The sequence below is a fragment of the Daucus carota genome, chromosome 4 (genome assembly GCF_001625215.2).
Source record: "Daucus carota subsp. sativus chromosome 4, DH1 v3.0, whole genome shotgun sequence".
Taxonomy (NCBI): Eukaryota; Viridiplantae; Streptophyta; class Magnoliopsida; order Apiales; family Apiaceae; genus Daucus; species Daucus carota.
Window position 1 is genome coordinate 50937580 of NC_030384.2, and position 25408 is coordinate 50962987.

General features: G+C 33.2%; 3 protein-coding genes across 4 annotated transcripts; 2 read left to right on the forward strand and 1 right to left on the reverse strand.

The window, feature by feature from the left end:
* Window positions 1-39: 39 nt before the first annotated feature.
* LOC108216518 (TPR repeat-containing thioredoxin TTL1) lies at window positions 40-3574 on the reverse strand. Its single transcript, XM_017389297.2, has 7 exons — window positions 2368-3574; window positions 2084-2279; window positions 1608-1780; window positions 1160-1490; window positions 835-1045; window positions 649-749; window positions 40-468 (listed from the first exon to the last, which is right to left on the reverse strand). The coding sequence occupies exons 1-7, from the start codon at window positions 3300-3302 to the stop codon at window positions 304-306; spliced, it is 2112 nt and encodes a 703-aa protein (XP_017244786.1). The 5' UTR covers window positions 3303-3574; the 3' UTR covers window positions 40-303.
* Window positions 3575-5880: 2306 nt separating this feature from the next.
* LOC108216151 (THO complex subunit 7B-like) lies at window positions 5881-9391 on the forward strand. Of its 2 annotated transcripts, none has more exons than XM_017388836.2 (3): window positions 5881-6059; window positions 6921-7536; window positions 8979-9391. In XM_017388836.2, exons 1-3 carry the CDS (start codon window positions 5974-5976, stop codon window positions 9108-9110), a joined length of 834 nt encoding a protein of 277 aa, XP_017244325.1. In that variant the 5' UTR covers window positions 5881-5973; the 3' UTR covers window positions 9111-9391. The 2 variants fall into 2 exon arrangements, with proteins under 2 accessions (XP_017244325.1, XP_017244327.1); XM_017388838.2 differs by having other exon boundaries at window positions 5934-6059; window positions 6904-7536.
* Window positions 9392-10937: 1546 nt separating this feature from the next.
* LOC108219261 (uncharacterized) lies at window positions 10938-24441 on the forward strand. The gene is made up of 13 exons (XM_017392614.2): window positions 10938-11286; window positions 13177-13250; window positions 13489-13572; window positions 14107-14187; window positions 15029-15109; window positions 16174-16266; window positions 17934-18113; window positions 18221-18288; window positions 18389-18440; window positions 19312-19365; window positions 19450-19542; window positions 22161-22227; window positions 24035-24441. Exons 1-13 carry the CDS (start codon window positions 11145-11147, stop codon window positions 24124-24126), a joined length of 1161 nt encoding a protein of 386 aa, XP_017248103.1. The 5' UTR covers window positions 10938-11144; the 3' UTR covers window positions 24127-24441.
* The last annotated feature ends 967 nt before the right edge of the window (window positions 24442-25408 follow it).

Sequence of the window (25408 nt, forward strand, 5' to 3'; positions counted from 1 at the left end):
GTAAAATTTTGATTCTAAATTTAGTTAAGGCTTAATGACTGGAATAATAAACATATTAAATATGTGTATTTTGCTATGACAAATTAGGAGACATTACAAACCATCAAAACTTCTGTACAGTTGATCTTTAATCAATACATATGAAGCCTCTTCTAATTTCTTAGTGCTGGCAGGTGAAATTACAAGTTATGAACAAATGGCACCACACTTTATCAGCTCTCCTTCAATCACTGAAAACGAAAATTTGGAGACTATAAACCATTATTGTTCTTCTTCGTCCTGAAGGTCTAATCCGCTCCTTGGTTAATTATATGGTGTACAACTGATCATCTTGACTGAACTTTCTAATGACTCAAAATTTTCACCAGATATTTCCTTTATTGTTGATCCATTCTTGTATATCTTGAAGGCTGGGACCGAGTTAACATCTTCTAATTGCATAATGTATGGGTTATCTTCTATCTCCACCTACATTTTAATTTAACGGATAACTAACACACGTTAGACAAAACAACTCAGCTCAATACTGCCTGGAGTTCCAATCTGGTGGAATGAGATAAAGTATCAGTGCTAATGTGATATAATTTTTAATTTTTTTATTTTGTAAATAAAAAATGCAGCGCTGAGTTGTTTATGACCAGATCATACCTTGAGAAAGTTGATGGATGGAAATCTTAAGCAAACCTGCTCCATTAGCTGAAACAGTTTTACGTGAGATGATTTGTTGCAGAAGAGCACTACAGACATGCCTGCATCCGTTTTAAAGAATTATTAGACTAAGATTACAAAAGAAATTTAAAATTCAAAGAAAGTTGATGAAAATTCAGTGATCACCCGGCGCAATTACAAAGCGTCTGAAATGTTCTTTGCTGGAAATCATAACAAGGTTTGAAGAAGCATTATTTTTCATGTTCCTTATGTCTTCACTTAGCTGCTTCTGAGCATGGACTTGAGCTACATACAGAGCTTTCTCTACATCTCTGTCTTTTGGATTCTCTTTGAGCATAATCTCATAATCTTGAATTGATGCCTCCCATCTTTCGAGCTGAAGATATATAATAATTATCAGTGTATATGAATAGCATGAAGTAATTCCAGCTGAAATGTTCGTTTTCATAATAATAGAACACAGTCATTTGTTTAAATATTTGATGTGCACCTTTGAGAAACAATCTGCTCTTCTTAATCTGGCCTTAGCATATGAAGGCCTTAAAGCAAGGGCTGCTGTACAATCCTCCACTGCTTTCTCGTATTCGCCCAACTTAGATAGACAAGCTGCACGATTGCATAATAATACAGAATTAAGTGCCTGATGTTGTAGTCCTTCACTGTACACTTTCAAGGCATCTGTGAATTTTGATGCTTTAAACAGCTGGTTGCCTTCTGATCGAGCTGATGCCAAGGCCAGAGCCCTCTCTGCTGTAGCTTTTGCCTCCTCGGTTGGATCAAGTTTTGCTGCACATTGAGCAGCAGCCACTGCCTCCTCAAATCTAAAACAGATGATATATTACATGTTAGCACGAAAATATAGTAATATAACACAAATTCAAGTTTAAGACTCGACTACAATAAAAATTATAATCAGCTGTATAGATTATTTCACCAACCTGCCAGCTGCCATGTAAACTTGTGCTTTGGTTGTTAACAGATCAGAACAACCAGCAGCCCCCAAAAACTGGATGCATAAATTTGTGTCGTAGTTTGGCCCTTTTTGAATTATGGTATAGGCTTCTTGGTGTTTACCGAGATTCAGCAAGGCCTCTGCTTTTAAAGCATATATCTAAAAAAATGAAATTTTTTTGACATGAGCAAATATAAGAGATCCAGATTTCTGTATATGCATAGATGATATTAACTAACTGTAAAAAGGGTATCTATTCAAATTATCTGTGAACAGAACAACTGTTTAAAATTGGGGTAACAAAAACATGCAAATATATATATATGGCATCTTGGCTATTAGAAAGTATTAGAATGCCATAATTACTCAAATATTCTATTTGTGAACAGATGCATAGGCAAAGTCTTGGACATCAATAGACCTAGAAGCAACAAAACTAGTGTGAATATACGATTTAGTTACCTGAGGAGAAGAATCTGCACCAGATGAGATTGCCAAATGGCTCTCCTCTTCTACTGATTCCCAGTCTCTTACTGTTCTGGCTTCTTTGGTCTTGGTCAGATGCATCTTAAGGGCTTCGGCTAGTGAAACTTCTATTGCATCAGCCTTGGCTCCTAATTGTTTGTAATGACTCAGTGCCTTGTCCGCGTCCCCTAATCTATAAGATGATTCCAGAAACTTATTTTTACAAATATGAAAAGTTTGACTCCAGATATGGTAGGCTCATGTGATTGTAAAATGCATACCTGAGGTAGAGTTTTGCTAATCGTTGATGAGCTCTTTGATACATTGGATAAATCCGTATAGCCACTCTACAGTCAAACACAGCCTCAATAAGACGGCCTAAACCTATCAAAGCAGCACTTTTGTTGCTATAATACGATGCTTTACTTGGATCTTGAGCAATGGCCTCTTGGTATAAAGCAATAGCCTCCTCATATCTCCCCTCTTTATAATTCTCATTTCCCATCAACTTCAACGTCTCGGAATCGAATCTGTGTTGAGCTTTAGTCTTCCCACTGGGCTTCTTCACGATGTTGCCCATAAGCATGGGAGTGTGAATCGAACGGCCTCCTTTACTCAAACTTGTTACATGGCTGTTGGCAGATGTCTTCCCTGAGGAGGCCTTAGCTCCTCCCCCTTGCTGCTTCAAGTTGCCCAAGTGGCTGGGAAGCATTCCATTGTTTGAAGAAGCACGATACAAGATTCCTCCAGTTGGTGTGGATTTCTGGCGGACAGCAATTCTCATGCTCAGCTCACTCTCCGTGAAAGTAGGTTCTTTTTTGAGCCATTTAGTGTATGGGAGTTGATCGCGGCTTGAATCTGAAGTCTTGTTTCTTGAATGCCTGGGACTAACAGAAACAGCAGGAGGAGGCTTTTGTGAGGGGGTTTTAGTATGTTTTGGAGGAGGCGGGGGCTTTGCAGCTGCTGCTATTATAGTGGAATCTAAATAAGTGGAATCCCCGGAGCTAGCTCGTCTTCGTTTGATTTTAATACTGTGGTCTCTGGAGTGCTTGATGGAGCTGGTGGAATGCCTGGCAGCGGTAGCATCTTTTATAGCAGGCAGTGGCGGTGTTGACGCTGATCGTGGCCTGACGAAGGCCTTGCGCTGAAATATAGATCCCACGAAACCACACCCTGTTTGGTTGGGTCCCAAATGCTGAGGTGTTTGATCTGCCATGACTGGGGAGGACTTGGAATAGACTACTGCTAGTATTTCTGAAGAAGAAGAAGAGTAGTCACTTTGAAGAAGGGGTTAAAGAATAAATGAATATCGTTGAAGAAAAAGGATCAAGACTTGGCTTGAATGTGAAGATTAGGCTTGGAAGTGTGCAGCAAAGAATGTGTGTATTTATATGTCCAAAGCCCCCCTAGAGTAGATGCCAAGAAACTAACTTTTTCTTCTTTTGCCGCAAAGCAATACGAGTATTTCAATAAATGATAATGGGTCACATAGTTACAATATCCATCATTTTATTTTGTCATGTTTGGGATTTGTTTCATACCATTAGTAATGCTGTATATCAGGACTGTGTTATCTACTTTATCATACATGTAGGGACCTGCATGTTTAAATTTATAATAATAATAATAATCAGCTGGTTGTAATGGGTAGATGTGGAGGCAAGTGTAATGGAAAGAGGACAAATAGTAAGAGAACGAGTCCGCTTTAAACGTACATACATTTGGAGAAGAAGCAAGGTCTGATTATCTTTATTCTCAGTCATTGCCGAGTTTATATATTCCAGGTTTTCAAGTTAGCTTCCAAAAGCTGATGTCTACAGTCGTTTCTTAATAGCAACAACACAGGAGCTAGCTGGCTGTGTATTTGTCATGACATGCACATCGGCTACCTTGTGTCCACACTCCACTAGTTGACTTGACATTGGCTACTACACTATATGACTATATAGTATATATCCATCCATCAACAAATGTGAGTATGTTATTACATCCTAATCATCCCCCTTTTTTCTTACTTTCATTCATTTGGACTCGGAAACGAATAGTGATGTGAGAATGGTTTGTGCATGTCTGTGTGAGTCTCATCTCAATATTCCTTTGTAAAAAGAAATGAGGGTGAGCTAGATATAAAAACGGGACTCATATATTAATGTAACAGGGGTCGCTGAAAGCCTGAAACTAAACCAAACCAAAAGCCAAATGGCGAATATAGTAACAAAAGTAAGCGATTGGATATCTTCAAAATTTTGGTCGGACAAGTCAATTAAAGTAAGGATTGTCGTTTGGTCAAAATCTTCAACAAAAGTATCGATTCTTTTGTTGGGTTGTCGACTTAACTACCGAGCCTGTGTTTCACCCCTCACCCACTTGTCTAAAACTAACCTATCCAATAATCCAAATTCTATTTTATTGCGTGATTCAAATATAAATTTAAATTCATTCATTATTTTTATATTTATTTTTTTATTTTAAATATTTTGAAAAAATTTAACTATTTCACCATTAATTATAATAATAACATCAGATAAAGATAAGATGTTATAAAATAAATTGAAAATGATAAAATGACACATAAAAATAAATTCAAAATACTAAATATTACATAAATATACTAATTCTCAAAATTAATATATTTTTCCCACAAATACTCAATTAATACATTTCGATGTTCAAGATGAGCATCTTTATCATTAATTATTAATTAGTCTTTATCTTCATTTGGAAAATAACGTATCGTTAAGATTTACGAATCTGGAAAAGTGTTACATAAAAAAAATCCTACTGATAAGTACTTCCTTAAATTCATATAAGTTGATTAATCTTTTTCATGAGTTTTGACTTGATAACAACACGTATTTTCTTTTAAATAAAAGAGACATATTAGACATTTAATTATAGTCTTTCTCTATTTCAATTATAAAATAAAAATGGTTGAAATTACATGAAAAATCCAAAAGACTAAAAATGGACGAAAGGAAAGAAAATGAAGGCGTTTGATTTGTAATACAGAAATAATAATGGGCAGAAGAATAATGCACATACGGGTGTGATAGTCACAATAAAGTGAGTCGGTGCCGGCTCGCTGAGATTCACAGCTCGCACGAACGCAAATTGGTTAAACACCACAAAAGGCATTTCCAATTCCTGGACGGCAGGCACTGCCAACAAGATATTAGATGCATCCACGACCGTCTCCTCATTATACATCCCCATTTGTCACATCTTATTATTCTGGATGATTATAAAGCACACTTTGATTGGGTCAAAATATGCCCATCTCAGCTTTTCATTCTCCGATTAAGAGGAAGTTATGATCATTCTCAAAAAAAAAAGAGGAAGTTATGATTTTTTTTAATAAATATCTAAGTTGTGATTTTTTTTCAAAAATATGTTGTGATTAAATGTGCGATCCCAATAACAATTGTTATACCTAAAAAATAATCGCTTTCAACCAATGTTCCGACCTAATATGCAACTCTGACTTATTTGATTTAGAATATAAAAATATAAATTTTATTTAATAATTAAATATTCTATATAAATATTATTATGTAATCTATATTTGGAAGTACAATACTGAACATGTATTATATATAGATATTAAATAAATTTTAAAATATGAATACTTACAAATTTCTATGTAAGTTATAATCTTTTCCTTTTTATTTATTTCTAATATAAATTATTTAATTATCGTTATTATTAAAGAATTTATTATTATCATTAAGATTCACAAATCACAAATGGAGTCAGGATTGTCATATTACTCATACACATACAACACTCTTCACCGTGGGCTAATTTTGTGGGCTCGTCACAAAATTCTAAAGCCCGTTTTAATTCGAAACTCCGGTGCGATTCGGCCCCTTGTGCTTGGTATTGATTCAATGTTGAGCACACACCGACCCCCGCTGGGAAAATACACACAGTGGGTGATTGGTCGCTTAGATTTCAAATTGAAGCCTCGTATCAGGTAACCCCTCCATCCAACTATGTTTATAAATCTCTGTTTCGTTCTTTCTTTTCTCTAATCTTGAAAATACTGCACTAGGTTTTTTGATGATTTCTTCGGTTTTTATTCTGCTCAATCGAGGTTAAACTTATGGAGCCCGAGCCTTGAGTAATTATTAAGGGGGTAGGTTTTAGATTAATGATGCGATAAAATTTGCCTCTCTAAGATTTAGCTTCACCTTTCTTCCAGTAAAATGTGTTTAAGTGTGATTGCTTAATTAAAATCCCTCTACCTGGACGTGTTATCACTCCATCTTCTACCCCCAAACTCCTCCTGTCTCACCAATAACTGCCGTTATTCATTTCACTCACCTTCACCTTACTTTTCTATTCAGATACGTAAGGAGTATATTTGTGGTTTATATCTAAATCCTCAGTCCCCGAGCATAAGAGAATGTAAAATGTCAAAGAACAAAGAATTTATAGTTTCTAAAAAACATATACCTCGAGTATTATGCTTAATCTAACATCTGGGTACATTTTTTACCTATCCAAATACGCTGAATTGCTGATTATGTCACAGAAGATATTCTTCTTAAATGCTTTTTTTTTTTTAGTTTACTCAAGGAAATAGTTGACACTTTACAGTCCCCAGCAGACATATGGTGATTCCATGCTTAATTCTTTTATGATAAACTACAGTCTAAATTGCATAAATGTGAGAGAATTCAGTTTCTGAGATGATGACAACTGCTGCGTATAAACTTCTTTCTTCCCTTTTTTCTACTAGCATCTCGCTTTTTTCAAAGATCAATATAACCCATCAGGATTTTAAAAAGAGCTTTAATGTTGACATATATGAGAAGAAGTATCATTATTTCAGGATTGTTTGGACAACTGGAACAGAAATGTTGAAAACCAGGAAAGTTGCCGGTAGGGGAGATGCAATATCTTCACATTACGCTTTTGGTCAACTTGAAGATGATACAATTATCAAACACAGGCTTCTCACGCGCACAACTACCACAAGGGGTGAACCTCCACTGAAAAAACTTCAGAAGAAGTTTACCTCATATGCTCTTGAGATTGAGAAAGATGCAGACAACAGCAATGATTGTGAACGGCTAGCAAAAGCCTTCTTACAGGAGCTTACAACTTTTGAACTACCACTTCTTAAGAGCAAGGCTGTTATTGATGCAAATTTAAGAGAGAAGGAGAATTTTAATGAGCTGAAGGCTGAGATAAATAGGCAAATAATACAGGCAGAGGATGATATAGAAGACTTGAAGAAACAACTAGAAGAGAGCAAGGTGGAAAGGCAGCACAAGGAGGAGTGTGAGACAATTAGGAAATTAATTGCTATGCAGCCACCAAGATCAGAGACACAAAAAGTTCTTACGGACCTTGAAAAAGAAATTGCTTTGTTGGAGGCAGAAAATATATCTGGCTCAAGGACGCTGGAGCTTCGGAAGAAACAGTTCGCTCTTCTATTGCATGTGGTATGTGCTAATATTTGAAAAACTCTAATTTTATTCTATAATTATATGTTTTATGGCGGCGTTAAAATAAGTGTTTTTACTGGTTTCTCCTTAGTAGACTAAAATATCATCAAAACATGTTCAATAAAAGAGCTCAATCTTTGAGTTGGATTGTCTTGCTGTTCTTTCAGCAAGCTACAACTTTAATATCATTCAAATATTTGATTATTTTAATTGCATACTGATGTTGATACAAATGAGTGAATATTATAAGGAGCCAATTAACAGTCAGGAACTGTTGGAAGAATGACAAAAGTAATTGCAAGACCCTGTGAAATCTAGACTTGAATGCATCAATAGTTGCAAACTATGTTGCATAAGTGTTGATCATAATATGATTTTTTTTAAGAGGATTATTAGAAGTAGGACAGGTTTAAGAGAGGGTTGAAACACGGGATAATGACCTCCTTCACAGGGAATCTGTAAAGGCAACAAATAGATCCTCGGATTTGTTCCAAAGTCATCATTTTAGAATATTCATTATCTCATAAAAATGAGTAATCTTGAAACTTGTAGAATAAGTAAAATCCTAGATGAAAGGAAACATAGCCTTTTTATTATGTCTGCATCAATCATAGGTCATGTTTGTTCAAAGACTTATAAGTCAAAAGTCACTTTTCGCTTATAATTAACCTTTTACTTATAAGTAAAAATTAACTTTTATTATGTTACCCAAACACGACCATTATCTGTGATGAAGAATTTGAATATTTAGACAATTTCCTTAATTTTCAAGGAGCTTGTTATTTCCTTCCAAATTTATTTGTGTAGGATATGCCTCACCGAATTAATCCCATTTAACACAATTGCACCCTGTATATAATTGATTAGAGAAGTTCTAGCAAGAATTAGGCTCAGGGCCGACAGAGACTCAAAATCGAGATGCTTTCCTTGGTAAATCCTGGATTGTTAATGCTGATAAATATTGAATGTCATTCATATTAAAAGATGAGTGTGAGGTGTCTATAGGAAGTAATATCAAAAGGAAGAGGATATGGAGAATAAAATCTCAGTTTAATCAGTGATATCCATCAACCTTGTTAATTAAATGTGAAACTACTGAATAATTACCTAATTAAACTTTACGGGCATCTAGAAGAATTACACTCTAAGAACTGGAGTACTGGGGGTGGTGGACTCGTCAACTTGTGTAAGAATATCTGCTGTTTAAGTTATTATATTGTGGTAAATCATGAAAAATGGAGGTACTTCGAAATGTGTTTCAGTTGGCATCTCAACTGATGAAATGTTGATTGACTTGATTCTCACCCTAATAAGTGCTTATTATATGGGTGTATATCTATCGATACGTGAATTGGACTTTGGATACATGATGATTTCCTCATTTTCATCTAGAGAACTGTTCTTTGTATCTTAGATTATTGCTGTTTCATATTGTGCAGGTGGATGAGTTACAGAACACCATAGAGGAAGAACCGAGGAGTTTGATGGAGGAGATGAGAAATGCAATGGAAGATCATAAGAATGGAATTGAGGATGCTAGTTGTGGTCCAGATGCAATGGCTGTTGACTAGCAAGGTGTCTCTGAATGATATGGTTTACATTTTGGTTGTGGTGGATGTTCAGGATAACCTGTTAGCTGGGCTTTTTCAAAAAATGTATGTATTTTTCTGACTTTAGTTTCTTGCTTCTCTATGTTTGTAAACTCTAAGCTTCTAATTTTTTTCTTTCTTTTCTAATTAAGTTTAGGTCAATTGCAAAAGTTTGTGTTTCTATTTCTGTATGTTCTAAACCATAAACCAGATGTGTAATTTTTGTGCAAGGGGTTATCATATTGATGTGTTTATGAACGTTACTACGTTAGCTTGGTGCTTGGTGCTTGGTGCTTGGTGCAATGCAACTTTGACGTTGGACTCCTTGTGTGGAACTGTTATGGGAGTATAGACTTGTACACCAAACAGTAGCTATAAATATTACTCTACCCCGTGATATATCCTCAGTGTTTTAAAAATCGATTAATTAACCGACCGACTTATCGGTTAAGCGATCTCTATATATATATAAACAAATGATAAAATAGAAATCGAATATTAAATTATTATATAAATAGTCAATTAATGCAAATTTAAAATTCGTAAAATTCGACACGTATGATATGCAAATTGATTGTTAGATGAATAGAAGGTGAAGAAAAATACGATACAATCAAATTTAAAAAAATTTATCCAACTAAAAGCTATCTAAATTGATCATCAACGATGAAGAAAAATATGGTGAAGTCACATTCCAAAAACAATTCATCAATTAAGTGAAAAATCAAATTAAAAACGTAAAAATTTTCTTGAAATCACGTGAAAGAAAAGATATTTTTTAATTATTTGTGATGATCCAAAGTACTAATACTAGATTAGATTCATCTAAAGATTTATATATTTCTAACACGAAATTTTTGGGGGGCGGGGGTGGTTTGGTTTGCAAGAAATATGTGTTTTTTTTTAGCCTTAACCTGGGGAAAAGTAGTTAGCAATTATTTGTATGTGAAAAGACAAAATTTAATTTATATATCTAGTTTGATATTTACAATCATCACCTATGAATATACAATAATTAGTATTTTAAATTATTTTGAGATTCTTTTACAAATATCTAAGTTTAGAATTTTTTGTAAAAATATTATAGTTTTTTTTAGAAATTCATAAAAATAAAATTTCACAAATAAAAACACATGTAACACTCAACAAAACAAGTATCAGAATCTAATCGGAACAAGTCCCGAGCTGTTCACTACAACCTGACTGTGAAACAAAGAACAGGTAGTTGTTTTGTTTTCAGACGGCTGAATATATAGAATATTGAAATTCATTAATCTAAAGAAAAATATTATAATGACATGTCGAATAATCGAACCTGCATTAAATCCGAAACTAGTGGTATCTCAAATGACTCCTACGTAAGAATTATTTGTAAACCAACGTTCAAAACTATCAGTTACATCTATAGCAAAAAAAAAAACTACTTATAGCAACAACTGATATATGAATAACAAATTCCCGAGAATATGACAATTTTTATAGCGAAAGATAAAAACTCATATTTCAAAACCATCAATTGCATCTATAACTGATAAATATGATTATTTTGGATAATTTATATAACTCGCATCGATTTTGAAACTTAGAGTCTCCCGTCCAAATTTGAGCTCATAATGATCCTAATAGACGTGGATTACTAGCATACATATGTATTTATTTCTCAATTTCTTAAAAATATTAATTTACATATGATTTCTGTTCTAACGATCTGTTGTTTCAAGTTTACACGGAAATTACTAAAAAAGTCGAGGAAGAATAGAGAAAAAGAAACAAAGGAAAAAGGGGGAGGCTTTAAGCCATTGGGCTAATGAAGAAGACGAGTGATAGACAAAATTAATTTGGACCCATAAAATAAGAAAGCCCAAATAAAAGTTGAAAGAAAGATGACGCGGTTGTCTCGGGGCGACTGGACTGTCTGCTTTTCTTCATTGTTGTTGTTGTTTTTAAAGTAACCAAGTTAGTTATTGCGAGAAGCAGCAAGACGAAGAGTGGTGTGGTGTGTATATATCGGGAATAATGAATAATATAGTGAATAAGATAAGGAATCTGGATGCGTATCCAAAGATCAATGAAGATTTTTACAGCCGTACTCTTTCCGGTGGTCTTATTACCCTCGCCTCTTCCGTTGTCATGCTTCTTCTATTCGTCTCGGAGCTCAGTGAGTCGATTGTAATTTTTGTTCTTTATTTCTACCTACTAGTTTGGATCTGTACGTGTTTAGCAGCTAATGTCTCTTGTCAAAGCTTCTTTTCTCTTTTTTTTTCCCGATGATGGATCATACTAGCCTCAATTATTATTCACACAAAACCCTAGGATGGGTAAACTAATTTATGGATTCCTCAACTTAATCTACCAACTAGTAACTTAAATACTAAACTCGAACAGGTTCAGAATTAAGCAAGCTGCGAATAGTAATCTTGGAGAGAAAAACAGAGATCAACTCACTTCTTGTAACAACCTTCCACTCCTGCTCAATTTTACAATTGACTTTGTACAAGATATTCCAATATTCTCTATTTCATAAGGGAATTCAATTTTGGAATTGTAATTAACAAAAATAAAGACGACAACTTGTATAAGGGACACTACAAAGTAGCCGTAGCAAACTTTCAAAGGTGTTGAACCGATGAAACCACTTGCTTTTAGTGCCGTCTTCTATGGCAAGAGAATAACTTTGGACTCTTTTAAGTCGATGGGCCTGAGTTTGAGCATGAAAAACAACTATTATTAAAAGTTTCCTTTTTCTGATAGATGATGAAGCTTATATGTTGGTTGGCGCTCTTGTGTTTGTTATCAGGCCTTATTTGTCTTTTTATCCATTTTGACAAGACATGACTTGGTGTTTGGTATGTGATCTAAGTCGACTCCATCCATGACGAAAATGTATACTTGAAGTTGCTGCAATCAATATTTAAATGAGAGATAAGGCCTCATTGCAACTTTTTTTTACAGGGCATAAATTCCTTGGAAGACTTGTTTCCATGTTAATTTTTGAATCTTATGCCATGGATTTGAAATATATATAAGTTAATCCAATTCACTGGTAGTAGATAATAATTTCAAAACAGTGTGTGTCAAGCTTTCCATGTGGAGTCCATATGTTAGAATCCTATTATATAATGTTTAGATTAAAGATCTAATGCTTGGACCCATGCCCTTGTCCGGTTCACACGCTGAAGTTTGTGTAACTAGAGTAACACTGTAATTTTTTTTCCGCTTGGTCAACTTGCCAAATTTTCTTACAAACAACAAAACACTAGGTGCTTTGTAGAAAAGTTACTAGTCTAGCAGACTCTCTGAATGGTATAAAAAATTGTGGCCAATCATGTAAATATAAAAGGCTTAAAGGAGCTAAACTAGTGAACCAGTTTGAAGAACATTTGCCCCTTTATATGTTAGAAGCTTAGTTTCAGTTCTTTTTAGTGCATTAGTGGAAGTAACTTGTCCATGAACAGTGGCCCATTCAAATTTACTTGAATCAATTTCCGGTATACATCCGTTCTAGGGAATTTTATCAGGTTATGGTTTCCATAATTTAACATAGAAACGGGCAAATGTTGTTCAAACTTGTCCATGAACAATGAATTATTCAAATTTACTTGTATCAATTTCCGGTATACATCCGTTCTAGGGAAATTTATCAGGTTATGGTTTCCACAATTTTATGTGATTTTGGTTCATTTTGATCCTACGGTTAGGACCATATTGTGGAAGCTGATGATATTTAGGAGCTTCTGGGGTTGATAGTTGTCTTAACCAACCCGCTTTGTCAAATAAAGATTTACATATATTTGGTTGCCACATATGTGGTGATTAGTATATAGTAATTTACATGTACTTATAACACTGTTATATTACAGTTTTCTTATATACTCGTATAATATAGATTGGCATACATTTGAATATTGGATATAGAAAACACATTGAATCGGAAGTGTATAGACTGCAATTTTTGTAGTTCTCTCTTTTGTCAAGTAAACGAGCCGATTATTTCCTAATCATATGTATGTTCTTATCCATTTCTTGTGTATTTATGGCTTCTGTTCAGGATTATATCTTCACGCCGTGACAGAGACAAAGCTAGTCGTAGACACCTCAAGAGGGGAGACGCTAAAAATCAATGTAATTCTTTTAATTACTATAAATGTTTGAGATTTTCTTTACCTAGATGTCAGGATAGTTTGACAGTAATCATTTATATAGTTCTCAGCCCGTATTATATTAATGTTATAGAAACTTAGGGTATATAGTTCTGTAGTTGTTACTACGCTTGCGATTTGTGCAAATTTGGTAAAAGTCTGTGCTTAATTCTGCTCTGTTTCTTAACCACTTACTGTTTGTCTAAATTTTTGATTCGCAGTTTGATGTGACTTTTCCTGCACTTCCCTGTTCCATACTCAGTCTCGATGCTATGGATATAAGTGGAGAGCAGCATCTTGATGTTGTATGTACCTGATATGAGATTTTTTCTGCATTCCATGACTCTCAGTGTTTTGAATACTTCAGTTATATACTATGGATCTGTTAAGCTCCCTGTATTATTCCATTGAAGCTGGATGTTCTCTCTCTGATATAAATATGGGGTTTTGAACGATTGTTCTATTTTACCCTAGTTTGGGAGTAAATACCAAAGTATTTCACTATTTTTTTGTATATATTTTCTGAGCTATAGCTCTTTTCTGTATGGCCGCACATTGTTATTCAAATTATCAACACAATCCTTTTCTCCCAAACTTAAAGTTTTGGCAAAGTTTGTCATCTGATATACATAAGAACTTTGTTTTATTGGAGTTATCAGTTCTTAGAACCCATAAAATCTTGATTGAGAAGATAATTTGTCAATTTGTTGTGCATGGTAAACATGGAAACCTAGAACCGATATTTAACCGAAGTTCTAAACTTTTGGTTTCTAATGTTTCTAGATTTTACCTGCAATAGACTGTGTAGGTTGACTTGTAATATTATATTGGATTTGCAGAGACATGACATATTTAAGAAAAGGATTGATGCCAGTGGAAATGTCATAGAATCAAGACAGGATGGTATTGGTGCTCCCAAGGTTGGTCACAAATAGTTTGTGTTTTTATTAATAATCATTACTCCCTCCGCCCTACTCATTTCTATACAGTTCTTTTGCATTTCTTGGCACGCATTTCAAGGCTTCTATATAATATAGTTCTATAACTTTTTTTTATTTTTTTTGTTTCTGAATAAAATTTTAAACATTAAATTTTTATTCAGAATAATTTTTAAAAATAATTTATGAAACTATATTTTATAAGAGTCTTAAAATGCGTGCCAAGTCCTCCGTCTCAAACGTATATAACTCAATGGGATGGATGGAGTAACTTGTACATTTTTAAGTAATTAAAAAGTAATATTACTAATATGATATGAAGTAGTATTATTTACTTCATTACTTGTAATCTGGTTGTTCTGAGGGACTAGCTTAAAAGAGGTGTCATGATCGTAAAAGTAAAGAGCAGCATCTCTGTTATTCTATTTATTTCGAATTTAATGAGTACTTAAAACTTTACTAATCTACATGTCATTTTTGTAATTTATTTCATTTTATAATTGTCTGGGAACAAGTGCACTACATTTTTGTGATCCTTAAAATTAGTACAAAAGAGAATAAGAGTGTGAATACATAGAAGGAAATTAAGGAAACCATAGTTCCTCATATCAATTGCAAATTGTCAAGGCATGTTACTTTATTTTGGTACAAAATTGTCACTCTTTGCAAATTACATTTTTAAACTAGTGAACCACCTATAATGGTATTTATTTGCTTGGCTATATGTCACTTGGTTATTCTTGAATTCGCTAGCTAACATGTGCTATTCTTGTTTTTTAGTTACACCTGTATTTTGTACTTATATCTTCTTTACTGTTAACAGATTGAAAATCCATTACAAAAACATGGTGGCCGTCTTGAACACAACGAGACATATTGCGGTTCATGTTATGGTGCAGAATCAGTATGTTTCTGTTTTGATTCTTCCAGTTTTTGTTAATCTTCTGATCTAAATTAGAATACCATAATATATGTGCCTTGAAGTTGTCTTGTTCCTGCGGAAAGATCACAACATTGATTATTATCCATTAAGAATGAGGCCTATGTGAACCAGGTGATAACTATCCTACAAGTTTAAAAGGCACAAGACATAACAATATATTGCATGAAAGTATTTGTCTCGAAATTTTGTGGCCCATGCTGATAGGAGCTAACATCAGAGGGACAGAGAAATTAGACTGAGAGAAATAAACACACAATTTAACTCTTGTTCTCCGTGATAATATATTCCTTAAATGTGAACCTATCACCTCTTCAAATAGAAATGCTATAATTTAAAGTGGACAGTCGGAACAAGTTCACTGATAGGATATTTTACCAATCTCGCTTATTGGTTGTGAGACCACACCATTAAAATTCGATTGTTCAACAAATGAAGGAACTATCAGGATATTTTAAATAGTCTAAGACTCTAAATTATGAGACTCTGATTCGTGTTGGACCTATAATACTTCATGGGATTTCAGAACTTTTTATATTAGTCAAACAAAGTCTATTTGGACATTTTGTGGGGCTTATAAGCATCATGCACTAAGAAATATGCATAAGCTTAAGCTATGTAGGAGTCCTAGGAATTAGTTACTGTATATTTTGTAATTATATATGCCGTTAAATAGAAGTAATTCACTATACTTCCATGACTCGTATGTACTGTATCGAGTTAGTCACTGCATCCTATAGATTTTTCTAATTGGCGGTTTTCTACGCTTTTAAATATATCTAGGAGGCTGGAGTTGATTAGCAGTGAACCAATTAATATATTATTTCATCCTCTTGAATTTCCTTGCTATTCTAAACTGCATACATGTTTGTTTGGTAGTCTGTGTAACTTTGACTACATCTAAATACAAGGAATATATTTAGTGCATATAAGTGTTGAATATGAAATAAACTAATGAATTCTATCTTTAATCGTTCTCTTTGTTTAGTTGCTGTTTACTTCTCTAATTTTGCTGATTCTTTTTGCAGTCGGATGATGATTGCTGTAACACCTGTGAAGATGTTCGTGAAGCATACAGGAAAAAGGGTTGGGCTGTGTCAAATCCAGATTTGCTTGACCAGGTCTCTCTCTCTCTCTCTCTCTCTCTCTCTCTCTCACACACACACACACACACACACACAGCATGCATGCATATGACTGTTCTTTGGCATTGATCAGTACTCCTCAAATTTGTTACCTAAGTTTTTAAATTATAATCTCAAAGGTTTAAAGTTAAAATCACCTAGGCTTAGGTATTAATCACTTATTATTGATGGTATGATCATGAAGATTTAAATATGTTTGGGACGAACCACAGTCTAGTTGAGTACTTTGTTATGTCAGACTTTTAAGAAAATTAAAATAAGGGCATTCGTACGTTCCTGCTTCATCATATAAATGTATTAACTTGTGTTCACAATACTTAATAATTAGCAATCATTGCTCTGATTGTTTACCAGTTCATTTATTTGTTGTTGTTGTTGTTGTTGTTGTTGTTGTTGTTATCATTATTATTATTATTGAGGGGGAGGGGGGGTTTAACTGTCCGTGGACTTTTAGACCCCGGCATTTTACTTGGTAAGAGTAATATATAATAGTAAATCTCTGCATTAGGACCACACTCTGATTCTCTTCTTTAACTTTCTTGATATTTTTCCCGAGGCCTGAACCTTTATTTTTTCAATCATTTTGCAAATAAAATTATGCATCAAATTTGATTAAATATATTACTAGTCAAACAAAACTTAATCCCCTATGATTCATAGAGCTAAATCCGCTACTGGTACCTTCTTTGTCAAATTATCATTTTTGGAGTTTTGTTGTATTGCAGCTTCTTAGTTACGGAAATGCTCCGTAACTGCTTTTCATTCCTGCTGTATGCTACTCTGTATTGTCATCCCCGAGTGTATAGCTATTTTATAAGTTATATCTGCCGACTGCCGTATGATTAGTAGTCTTCTGTGGGAAGTTGTCATGTTCTCATAGTTTTATCTTTGGCTTTTTGTGCATGTCTGTGTGTAACTTGTTGAAATAGAATCCATCTACAAATAGATATCTTGTATACTGTGGATAGATAACAATAAAAAGAGCAGACTTATATGTTTGATATCTCCATTTGTCTCCACATTTACCCCCCCCCCCCCCCCCCCCTCTCACGCACTCACTCCAGGACTATCACTCTCTCCCTTGTGAATGTATAGTTGATAAAAATATCTTGCAATAATGATAATAGATATTCGACGTCTAAGACTTACCTTAGAACTGCCTTGTTTCTTGGTTTCAAAAAACAACTCTGTAAATTGTCTGGTACCCTATTTTGTGGAACCATTTTACTGCAATTTGCAGTGTTTTTCCAATTATCACGAAGAACTTTAAGATATATATGTAGAAAGTGGAACATATATTTTTGTCTTTAAAGTTTGAGGCGAGAGCAACTAAAAATTGACGTGATGTAGTTCCTTTAATTTCTCCTTCATACTCACGAAATAGTTAATAAGCAGAGGATATTTGCATTGAGTCTGATGAGAGCTTTTTAGTTCCTAATTGATAAGATTAAATTAGGGATAATAGCATCATTATCAGTAATATTTTTACCAATTATTTTCAGTCTTCTTCCTGGCTCATCTCCTTGTAAGGTGATGATCACTTCTCTTTTAGTTTGGTTTTGTCAAACTTGCTGATTAATTTGGATGTTTTTATCTTCGAACCTAATATGCGAGTTTCTCTGGTTTAATATTTATTTCATCAGTGCAAAAGAGAAGGATTTTTGCAAAAGATTAAGGATGAAGAAGGTGAGGGTTGTAATATGTATGGATTTTTGGAAGTTAACAAGGTGGCTGGGAATTTTCATTTTGCACCTGGGAAAAGTTTTCAGCAATCAAATGTTCATGTGCATGATCTACAAGCTTTTCAAAAGGATAGTTTTAATGTAAGTCGTTTCTTGATACCATAAAACTTTATCGTGGATTCAAATTAGTGAATTGTCCATGTTATTTGTTCTTGAACTTTAAGTACATTATGTGCTTCATTGTGCAGATAAGTCACAAGATTAATAGATTAGCATTTGGAGATTATTTTCCTGGTGTTTTAAATCCTCTTGATGGGTATTTTTCTTCTAATTTTGTATTGTCGCATATTATATTATATTTTTTTTGGTAAGGATACTAGCTTAACTTTTAATAAAATTACCTCTACGGATCTTAGTGTGCAATGGACACAAGAACCGCCAAGTGGGATGTATCAATATTTTATCAAGGTTAGTGCCTGAATAATTCCTTAGTAGTGCCACATTCCTTTTGCCTGTATAGACTTTCGTAATTTTTGTATTTATCTTTAAATTTATGCCATTTTTTCCTAGAAAAATAAATAAATTGGGTAGTTGATATTTGCACAGCTTAAGAAGTCTCAATTTATTACCCTGCTTTCCCTGTGTAATTTTCAGTATTATATTTGGATTGTGTACTGACACACAAGAAGTTCTAGCAGAAAGAATCATGTACTTCTCTTCATGTGATTTGCATTATACATATGGTTGTTGGAAAATGAATGTGGATATCCTTATTATAATTGTCTAAGATTTTGAGAAGTTAATAAATCCTAAGATGTTACACATTACTTGATGCAAAATATGATCACCCTGTAACTGTCACATCACACGGAGTCATGAACAAATCATAATTTAGGGTTAAACTCCTTCACTTCTTAATATGAGATTTTATAGTTCAGAGATGAACCCCAATACATCACAGCATCACTTCTTGTATGTTAGATAATAGAGTATATATAGAGCCTAGTTCAAAGATAAACCCATTACAATATTACTTCTTAATTTGTTTGTATCATTATTAAGAATAGTTCAAAGCTCAACTCCATCCCCTCCTGTGTCAACTTTTGGCTCTATAATATTAACAAGTACAAATCCAATAGCTGCCATCTATAAAACTCACCACCGTTTGGTAATTATAACAACAGTGGATAGATATGCAAATTGGAACAACCCCTAGCCAAAGACAGTAGAAGGTATTTCGATCTATGTATTGTACAGAATCACGCATCTTATTATGGAATGCTCTTTAGAAACTCAGATCAGATTACAGGTTTAAAAACATGAATCATCTATTCTGCAGGTGGTACCAACAGTCTACACAGATTCTAGGGGAAGTACCATTCAGTCTAATCAGGTTTCAAGATTATGTTCGGTATTCCTCTCAATAGTTTGTGTTTGTCATATAGTTTATTCATTTATTAGCCTTTCTCTTGTGTAGTTCTCTGTGACGGAGCATTTTAGGACTGCAGATGTAGGTCGCCTACAGGCACTTCCTGGAGTTTTCTTCTTTTATGATCTCTCACCTATAAAGGTAGGTTTATTCATCTCTAAACCGTACTCCCTCAGTCCCAACCATTTCTTTATGCTTTCCTTATTTGGGATGTCCCTTCCAATTCCTTACAATTTTAAAAATAACGCACATATAAATCGTGCATTCAACACATTTGTAACTGGAGTTCAACATTGGGTGTAGAATATTAATTATCATTGTGTTGATGTGTTGAATATATTTATAGAGATGCTTAAACTATACCTCTGGGGTTTGGGTAGGGTCTAGAAAGATAAATATTGGTTATATAATACGTTTAACTTAGTTTTTACATTGAAAAATTAGTTTATATACTTCTCCAACACAATTTTAATCGATGTTCAACAAAAATATCTTAAAAAATGTTGAACACTTGAACTCAAGTTATATATGTGTTGAACAAAAAAAGTTTTTAAGTTTGTACCAGAACCCTCCCATATATATATATATATATATATATATATATATATATATATATAGGGGATGGTTCAACGAGGAACTCCCTTCAGCGAGTAACTTGGTAACTTTTGATCTGAGCCATACGATACATCTACATGCGTGTAACTGTAAACCTAACACCCAGACACCTAAGCACGCGTGTAAACACATATTCACATATACTTTTTTAATTTGATTTTATATTTCATATTAATATATATATATATTTTAATTATCATATTTTTTATGATCTATCTTTTTAATTTTTTGGGTATGCTCTTAAACTATATTACTATATTAAAATACATCAAAACTATATTCTAAACATATCCTTGTTTATTTATATATTTAATTTTACTTTTTATATTAAGCAACACTTATTTCACATATACTATTATGCATTTTTTTACAGAACATGTGTTCAGTAATTCCGATAATATTAATTTAAATTTATTTATTTTTTATAATATTAATTTATATGTTCTATATTTTATAAGACTATTTAACATTATATGTTTTATACACAAATATGTATGACATAAAAAAATTAAAAAACATATGAAAACTAAAATAGCAAAATATAAATTACAGAACAAAATAAAAAGTATAGTAAAGTCAAAAAATAACATTTACAAAATTATTTAAATCAATTACAGTACACAAAAAATAATACAGAACATAAGATTTGAAATACAGAACATATCATAAGTTTCATTTTTTTTTTACAGTGTGTCATGTATTTTTTAAAATCATCTATTTCTTAATAATTTTAACTTATATGAATCAATTACAGTACACAGAAAATAATACAGAACATAGGATTTAAAATACAGAACATATGTGTTATGTATTTTTCAAAATCATCTATGTCTTAATAGATTTAACTTTTATAATAAACATAGTTTTATATTATATTAATAATTAATCCATACACAAAAATAACTACATAACATAAATCCCTAGTGCTTAGAAGTCGTGTCCTGGTTTCTAGGGTTTGGGTGTATGCACGTGTCTCTCCCTATTTTTATGCCGTGTCCTGTTTCTGTTTTTAATCTTGACCGCTCCTTCTTTCATATATCATTGGCTCTCGTAAAGAGTTACTAAGTTACTATTTATAGTGGATCCTCAAGGAGAAGGCCCCATATATATATATATATATATATATATATATATATATATATATATATATATATATATATATATATATAAGAGAAATATACAAAGAGATCGAGAGGCTAGCCACAAACACTTTCTATAAACAATCTCAGATAGAGAGATTGTAGATAGAAAGAAGCAAGCTCACTGGCATGGGCAAAAAAACCCCAAACATAGCCTAACGACTACCAACAAAAGCAGTTAATCTATAAAGATTTACATATCTAATGTATCAGGTTAGCATATATCTGCCAAAGAAGAACAATAGTGTTGACTGGGTTGATGCTGTTAATTGATTTTAACAGAACGAGATTTTATGTGTGATTAATGAGTTAAATGAGTCATAGGTGAGTAATTTGATGCATAAAGGCCACTATAATGAGTTGTTTGATATTTAACCCCTTTTCTTTCTCTTCCCCGCTACTTTATACATTTTTCTTGATCTCCATGCCCAACCCATTTGTAAACAAATGGGGGGGACGGCGGGAGCATTTGTTAAGTGATTTAAAACTTCATTCCCTCAGTCATATATTGGTCTAATTCCATAAAAGGGCATCCAGTTAGATAAACATTTCTCCGAGACAATAGTATTGTTTAAAGTGATGTGAAACTTCACTAGAGGGTGGGCGTTTTTCCTGCCTCCGGTTTAGCCATTGAAACTTTATTATTTGCAACATAGTTATCTTATTATTTTGTTTTTTTTAAAATGCCATGTCCGTTGTAATTTCAGTTATTAGTGATTAGCTGTGGGTCTGAGTCGATATTTGTTCATTATTAGTGACATAATGAATGAAGCAAATTTTATACTTGTGATTTTTGTAAATATTTTCAGGACTTCCAAGTTTGTGTTTGTATAAATATAAACTATACTTTTTGCCTTGTATTCTCTCGTCTATCCTTTTCTCTGCTACTTCTTAGTTGTAGTTGTATATTATTTCGTCCTCATGTACTATTTTAATTTATTAAAGAACTAAAGCATAAGTATTAAGGTAATCCAGTTACTTAATAATTTTCAAAATCTTGTGCAGGTGACTTTTTCAGAAGAAAATGTTTCATTTCTGCACTTTTTGACAAATGTCTGTGCTATAGTCGGCGGTAATCTCCCTCCCTCTCTCCTTCTCTCCCCCCACCCTCTCTCCTTCTCTCTATCAAAATATAAATATTGAATACTGTTCATATATATATATATATAGGGTCCTACTCCAATAGAAACCACTAGAATAGAAACTAAAAAAAACCAATGTGATTAAGTAGAATGATGCGGGTTTTGGGACCAGGGATGAACCCCGAGATGGGCCTAGACGGGTTCTAAGTGGGGCCTAGTAGGGCCGGGTCGGGGGTCCTAGTGGGACCATGGTGGGGTCAAGGTTTGGCTCTTTAAGACTGTCTAGAGCCTGTGCAGGGCCTGTGAGGAGCCTTGGCGAGACCCTAGCGGGCCGGGGGTGGATTGAGTGGGGTGAGTGTGGGCCTTAGGTGGGTGATGACAAATAGGGGGTGAGTGATGACATATAGGAGGTGGGTGAGGTAATTTAGGTATAGTTTCTCTTGGTTTCCATTTTAGTTTTTATTTTAGTGGTTTTTATTTGAGCAGTTGCCTATTTATATATATATATATATATATATATAGGCCATCATTCCAGAGAGGGACTCCTTATATGGAGTTACATAGTGCGCCACTATAAATCATCAATTTTATTATAAATTCTGTTTTAGAATACATATAAAACGTGATTCTAATATAGAATACTATAAAATGAATTTATTTTAAGTAATTTAACACTTAAAATTTGAATAAAAAAAGTATATTTTCGAAACTGATTCTACAACAGAATAATTCTGGATGATTATTATTCTGTTATAGAATCATGTTGAGATATTGCATAATTTTAGATGATCATTGGAATAAAAAAATTGTATAACTTCGTTTTCGGTTTAATAATCAAAATTCGCAATTATATTTCATAAAAATTATAATAAAATATATATTATGTATATATTTATAATGGTGTGCTACGTAACTTCATATAAGAGGTATGCTATGGAGTGCTATATATATATATATATATATATATATATATATATATATATATATATATATATAGAGTCTTACTCTAATACAAACCTCTCTATTCTACAAACTAAAAACTATCACTAAATTCCTAAGAGCATATCACTAAATTCTCTAACAACCCCACCTTCTTCTTCTTTTTCTCCGACCTAGCCTCTGCCTCCACCCGACTTCCGCTAGCTTCACCCCGCCGCCCTGCCAAATCTGCCGCTCCCTCCACCTCCATGCCGCCCGCCCCCTCCATAACCACCATCTCTACCGCCACCTTCATTATTTATATCACCATCAAATCCAACCCACCTCCACCGCCCCTTGCACTCCACCTCCGTCTCCACCTCCACCTCGATCTTCCTCACCTCTAGTACCATCTCCACCTCCACCTCCACCTCCACCTCGATCTTCCTCACCTCTAGTACCATCTGCCCAGCTTTACTACCGATTTCAATTTTGTATCTTTGCCAAAAACTGCCGAACAGAACTAAAAACTCCTTCCAGGTCCACTACCTCCACCTTCACCTTCACCTTCACCTCCACTATCTAGTAATGGAGGAACTTTGAGAATATGCAAAGAAGCCCATTGATCACATTGTTTTACGACATTCTAGTAATTGATGACAATGTTTTGCAACATCCTAGTTTTTGGTTTCCAGAAGAATGTTCTTGAATGGAAAAAGTAAGGTGTTGAGTGGATATTTATACTGGTTTGAGTATAAGGTTTAAATCTATATAAATTTTATTGTTTAAAATTTGGCTTCTTTTAGACAGCCTTTTTGCTAATAATTTGAACTTCGGTCTTGTGGTATGCTAGATTCATCCTTTGTCGATATTGTGCAGGTGTTTTCACTGTATCAGGGATATTAGATTCTTTCATTTACCATGGTCAAAAAGCAATCAAGAAAAAGATGGAAATTGGTAAATTTAGTTGATCAACATACCTGGCATATTCGGATCTGCTCTTGGTGCCAGGAATGTTTTGTTGAAGTTTGATGTTATAATACTAGGCATGTTTTGGTTAAACTTTACAACGTTGAAATCATGGATGCAGGACACACCAGATTTTGTAAGAAACTTTTAAATTAGATTAATTTTATAGTTCAGTTACACATAATTTTTAGTTGTCCCTTTTGGGATCTGATATTAGGTGTATGCAGGACAATACTGGATATAGTAATTTTTGGTTGTACTCGGGACCATCGACTGATTAAACATAATAATGAAATTAAGCTAAAGTTTCATTGAAATTATATAAGTGTTTGTCGAATCTTTTGCAAGAGTTATTACCTAGTTACTGTATTATTATTAATGGAGTAAAAGCATACTCTAAAAAATATTTTTAAACAAAAGAAACTATATGACATACAATTAAAGGTAAATACTAAATACAGAATTAAAGGTATAATAACAGGAATAAAAGAATTATATATATGGTCCTCGCTCAAGAGAGAACTTATTTTTAAAATAGAAGAGTAAAACCAAAAGATTTTGAAATGTGTTGGCATAATTTTCGTGCACATTTAATATTAGTATAATTATAATATAATTTTTTTGAAGAAATTATAATATATTTTTAAAATACATTTTTTATATATTATTCAGAAAAATATACATTAAATCTTTATATTTACTCATAGTTGTAAACAAATTTATACATGTATATATATGACATATATAATATATGTAAGTATATACTCCTTATGTTTCTATTAAGAAAATTTAAGTTTGATAAGAAACTTCCAGCAATACCCTTATTTAATGCCTTAATTATAGGAAAATATTGGTGGGATTATATACTGAAGCAGTGAGTAATAGTCATGATATTTATAGCTAGAAGAACAAAGTCAAAGACTCTTCAGGTTTTTAGATGAGTTATTGGCATTAAGAAAACAAAATTTTGCTTTGGTTATATAAATGGACAGATAAATAGAGATAAATTTTTATTTTCAAAGTTGACAGATAAATAGTGATGGAGGAAGTATTATTTATATGAGAATATACTTATGTACTTTAAAATATATTTACATCGTCTATTTTCATGAATATAAAATGAAAATTCATATATGATATTAAATTCGCCGTGTACTTTCATGTTCATGTATTCGTGTACTGCATTTAAAATCTAAATACTAATTTTTTTTATTAATTACCCGGTGCAGACACGACGTAAATGAAGGCACATATCAAGTCAACTAGTGGTGAGATTTAAGCCTA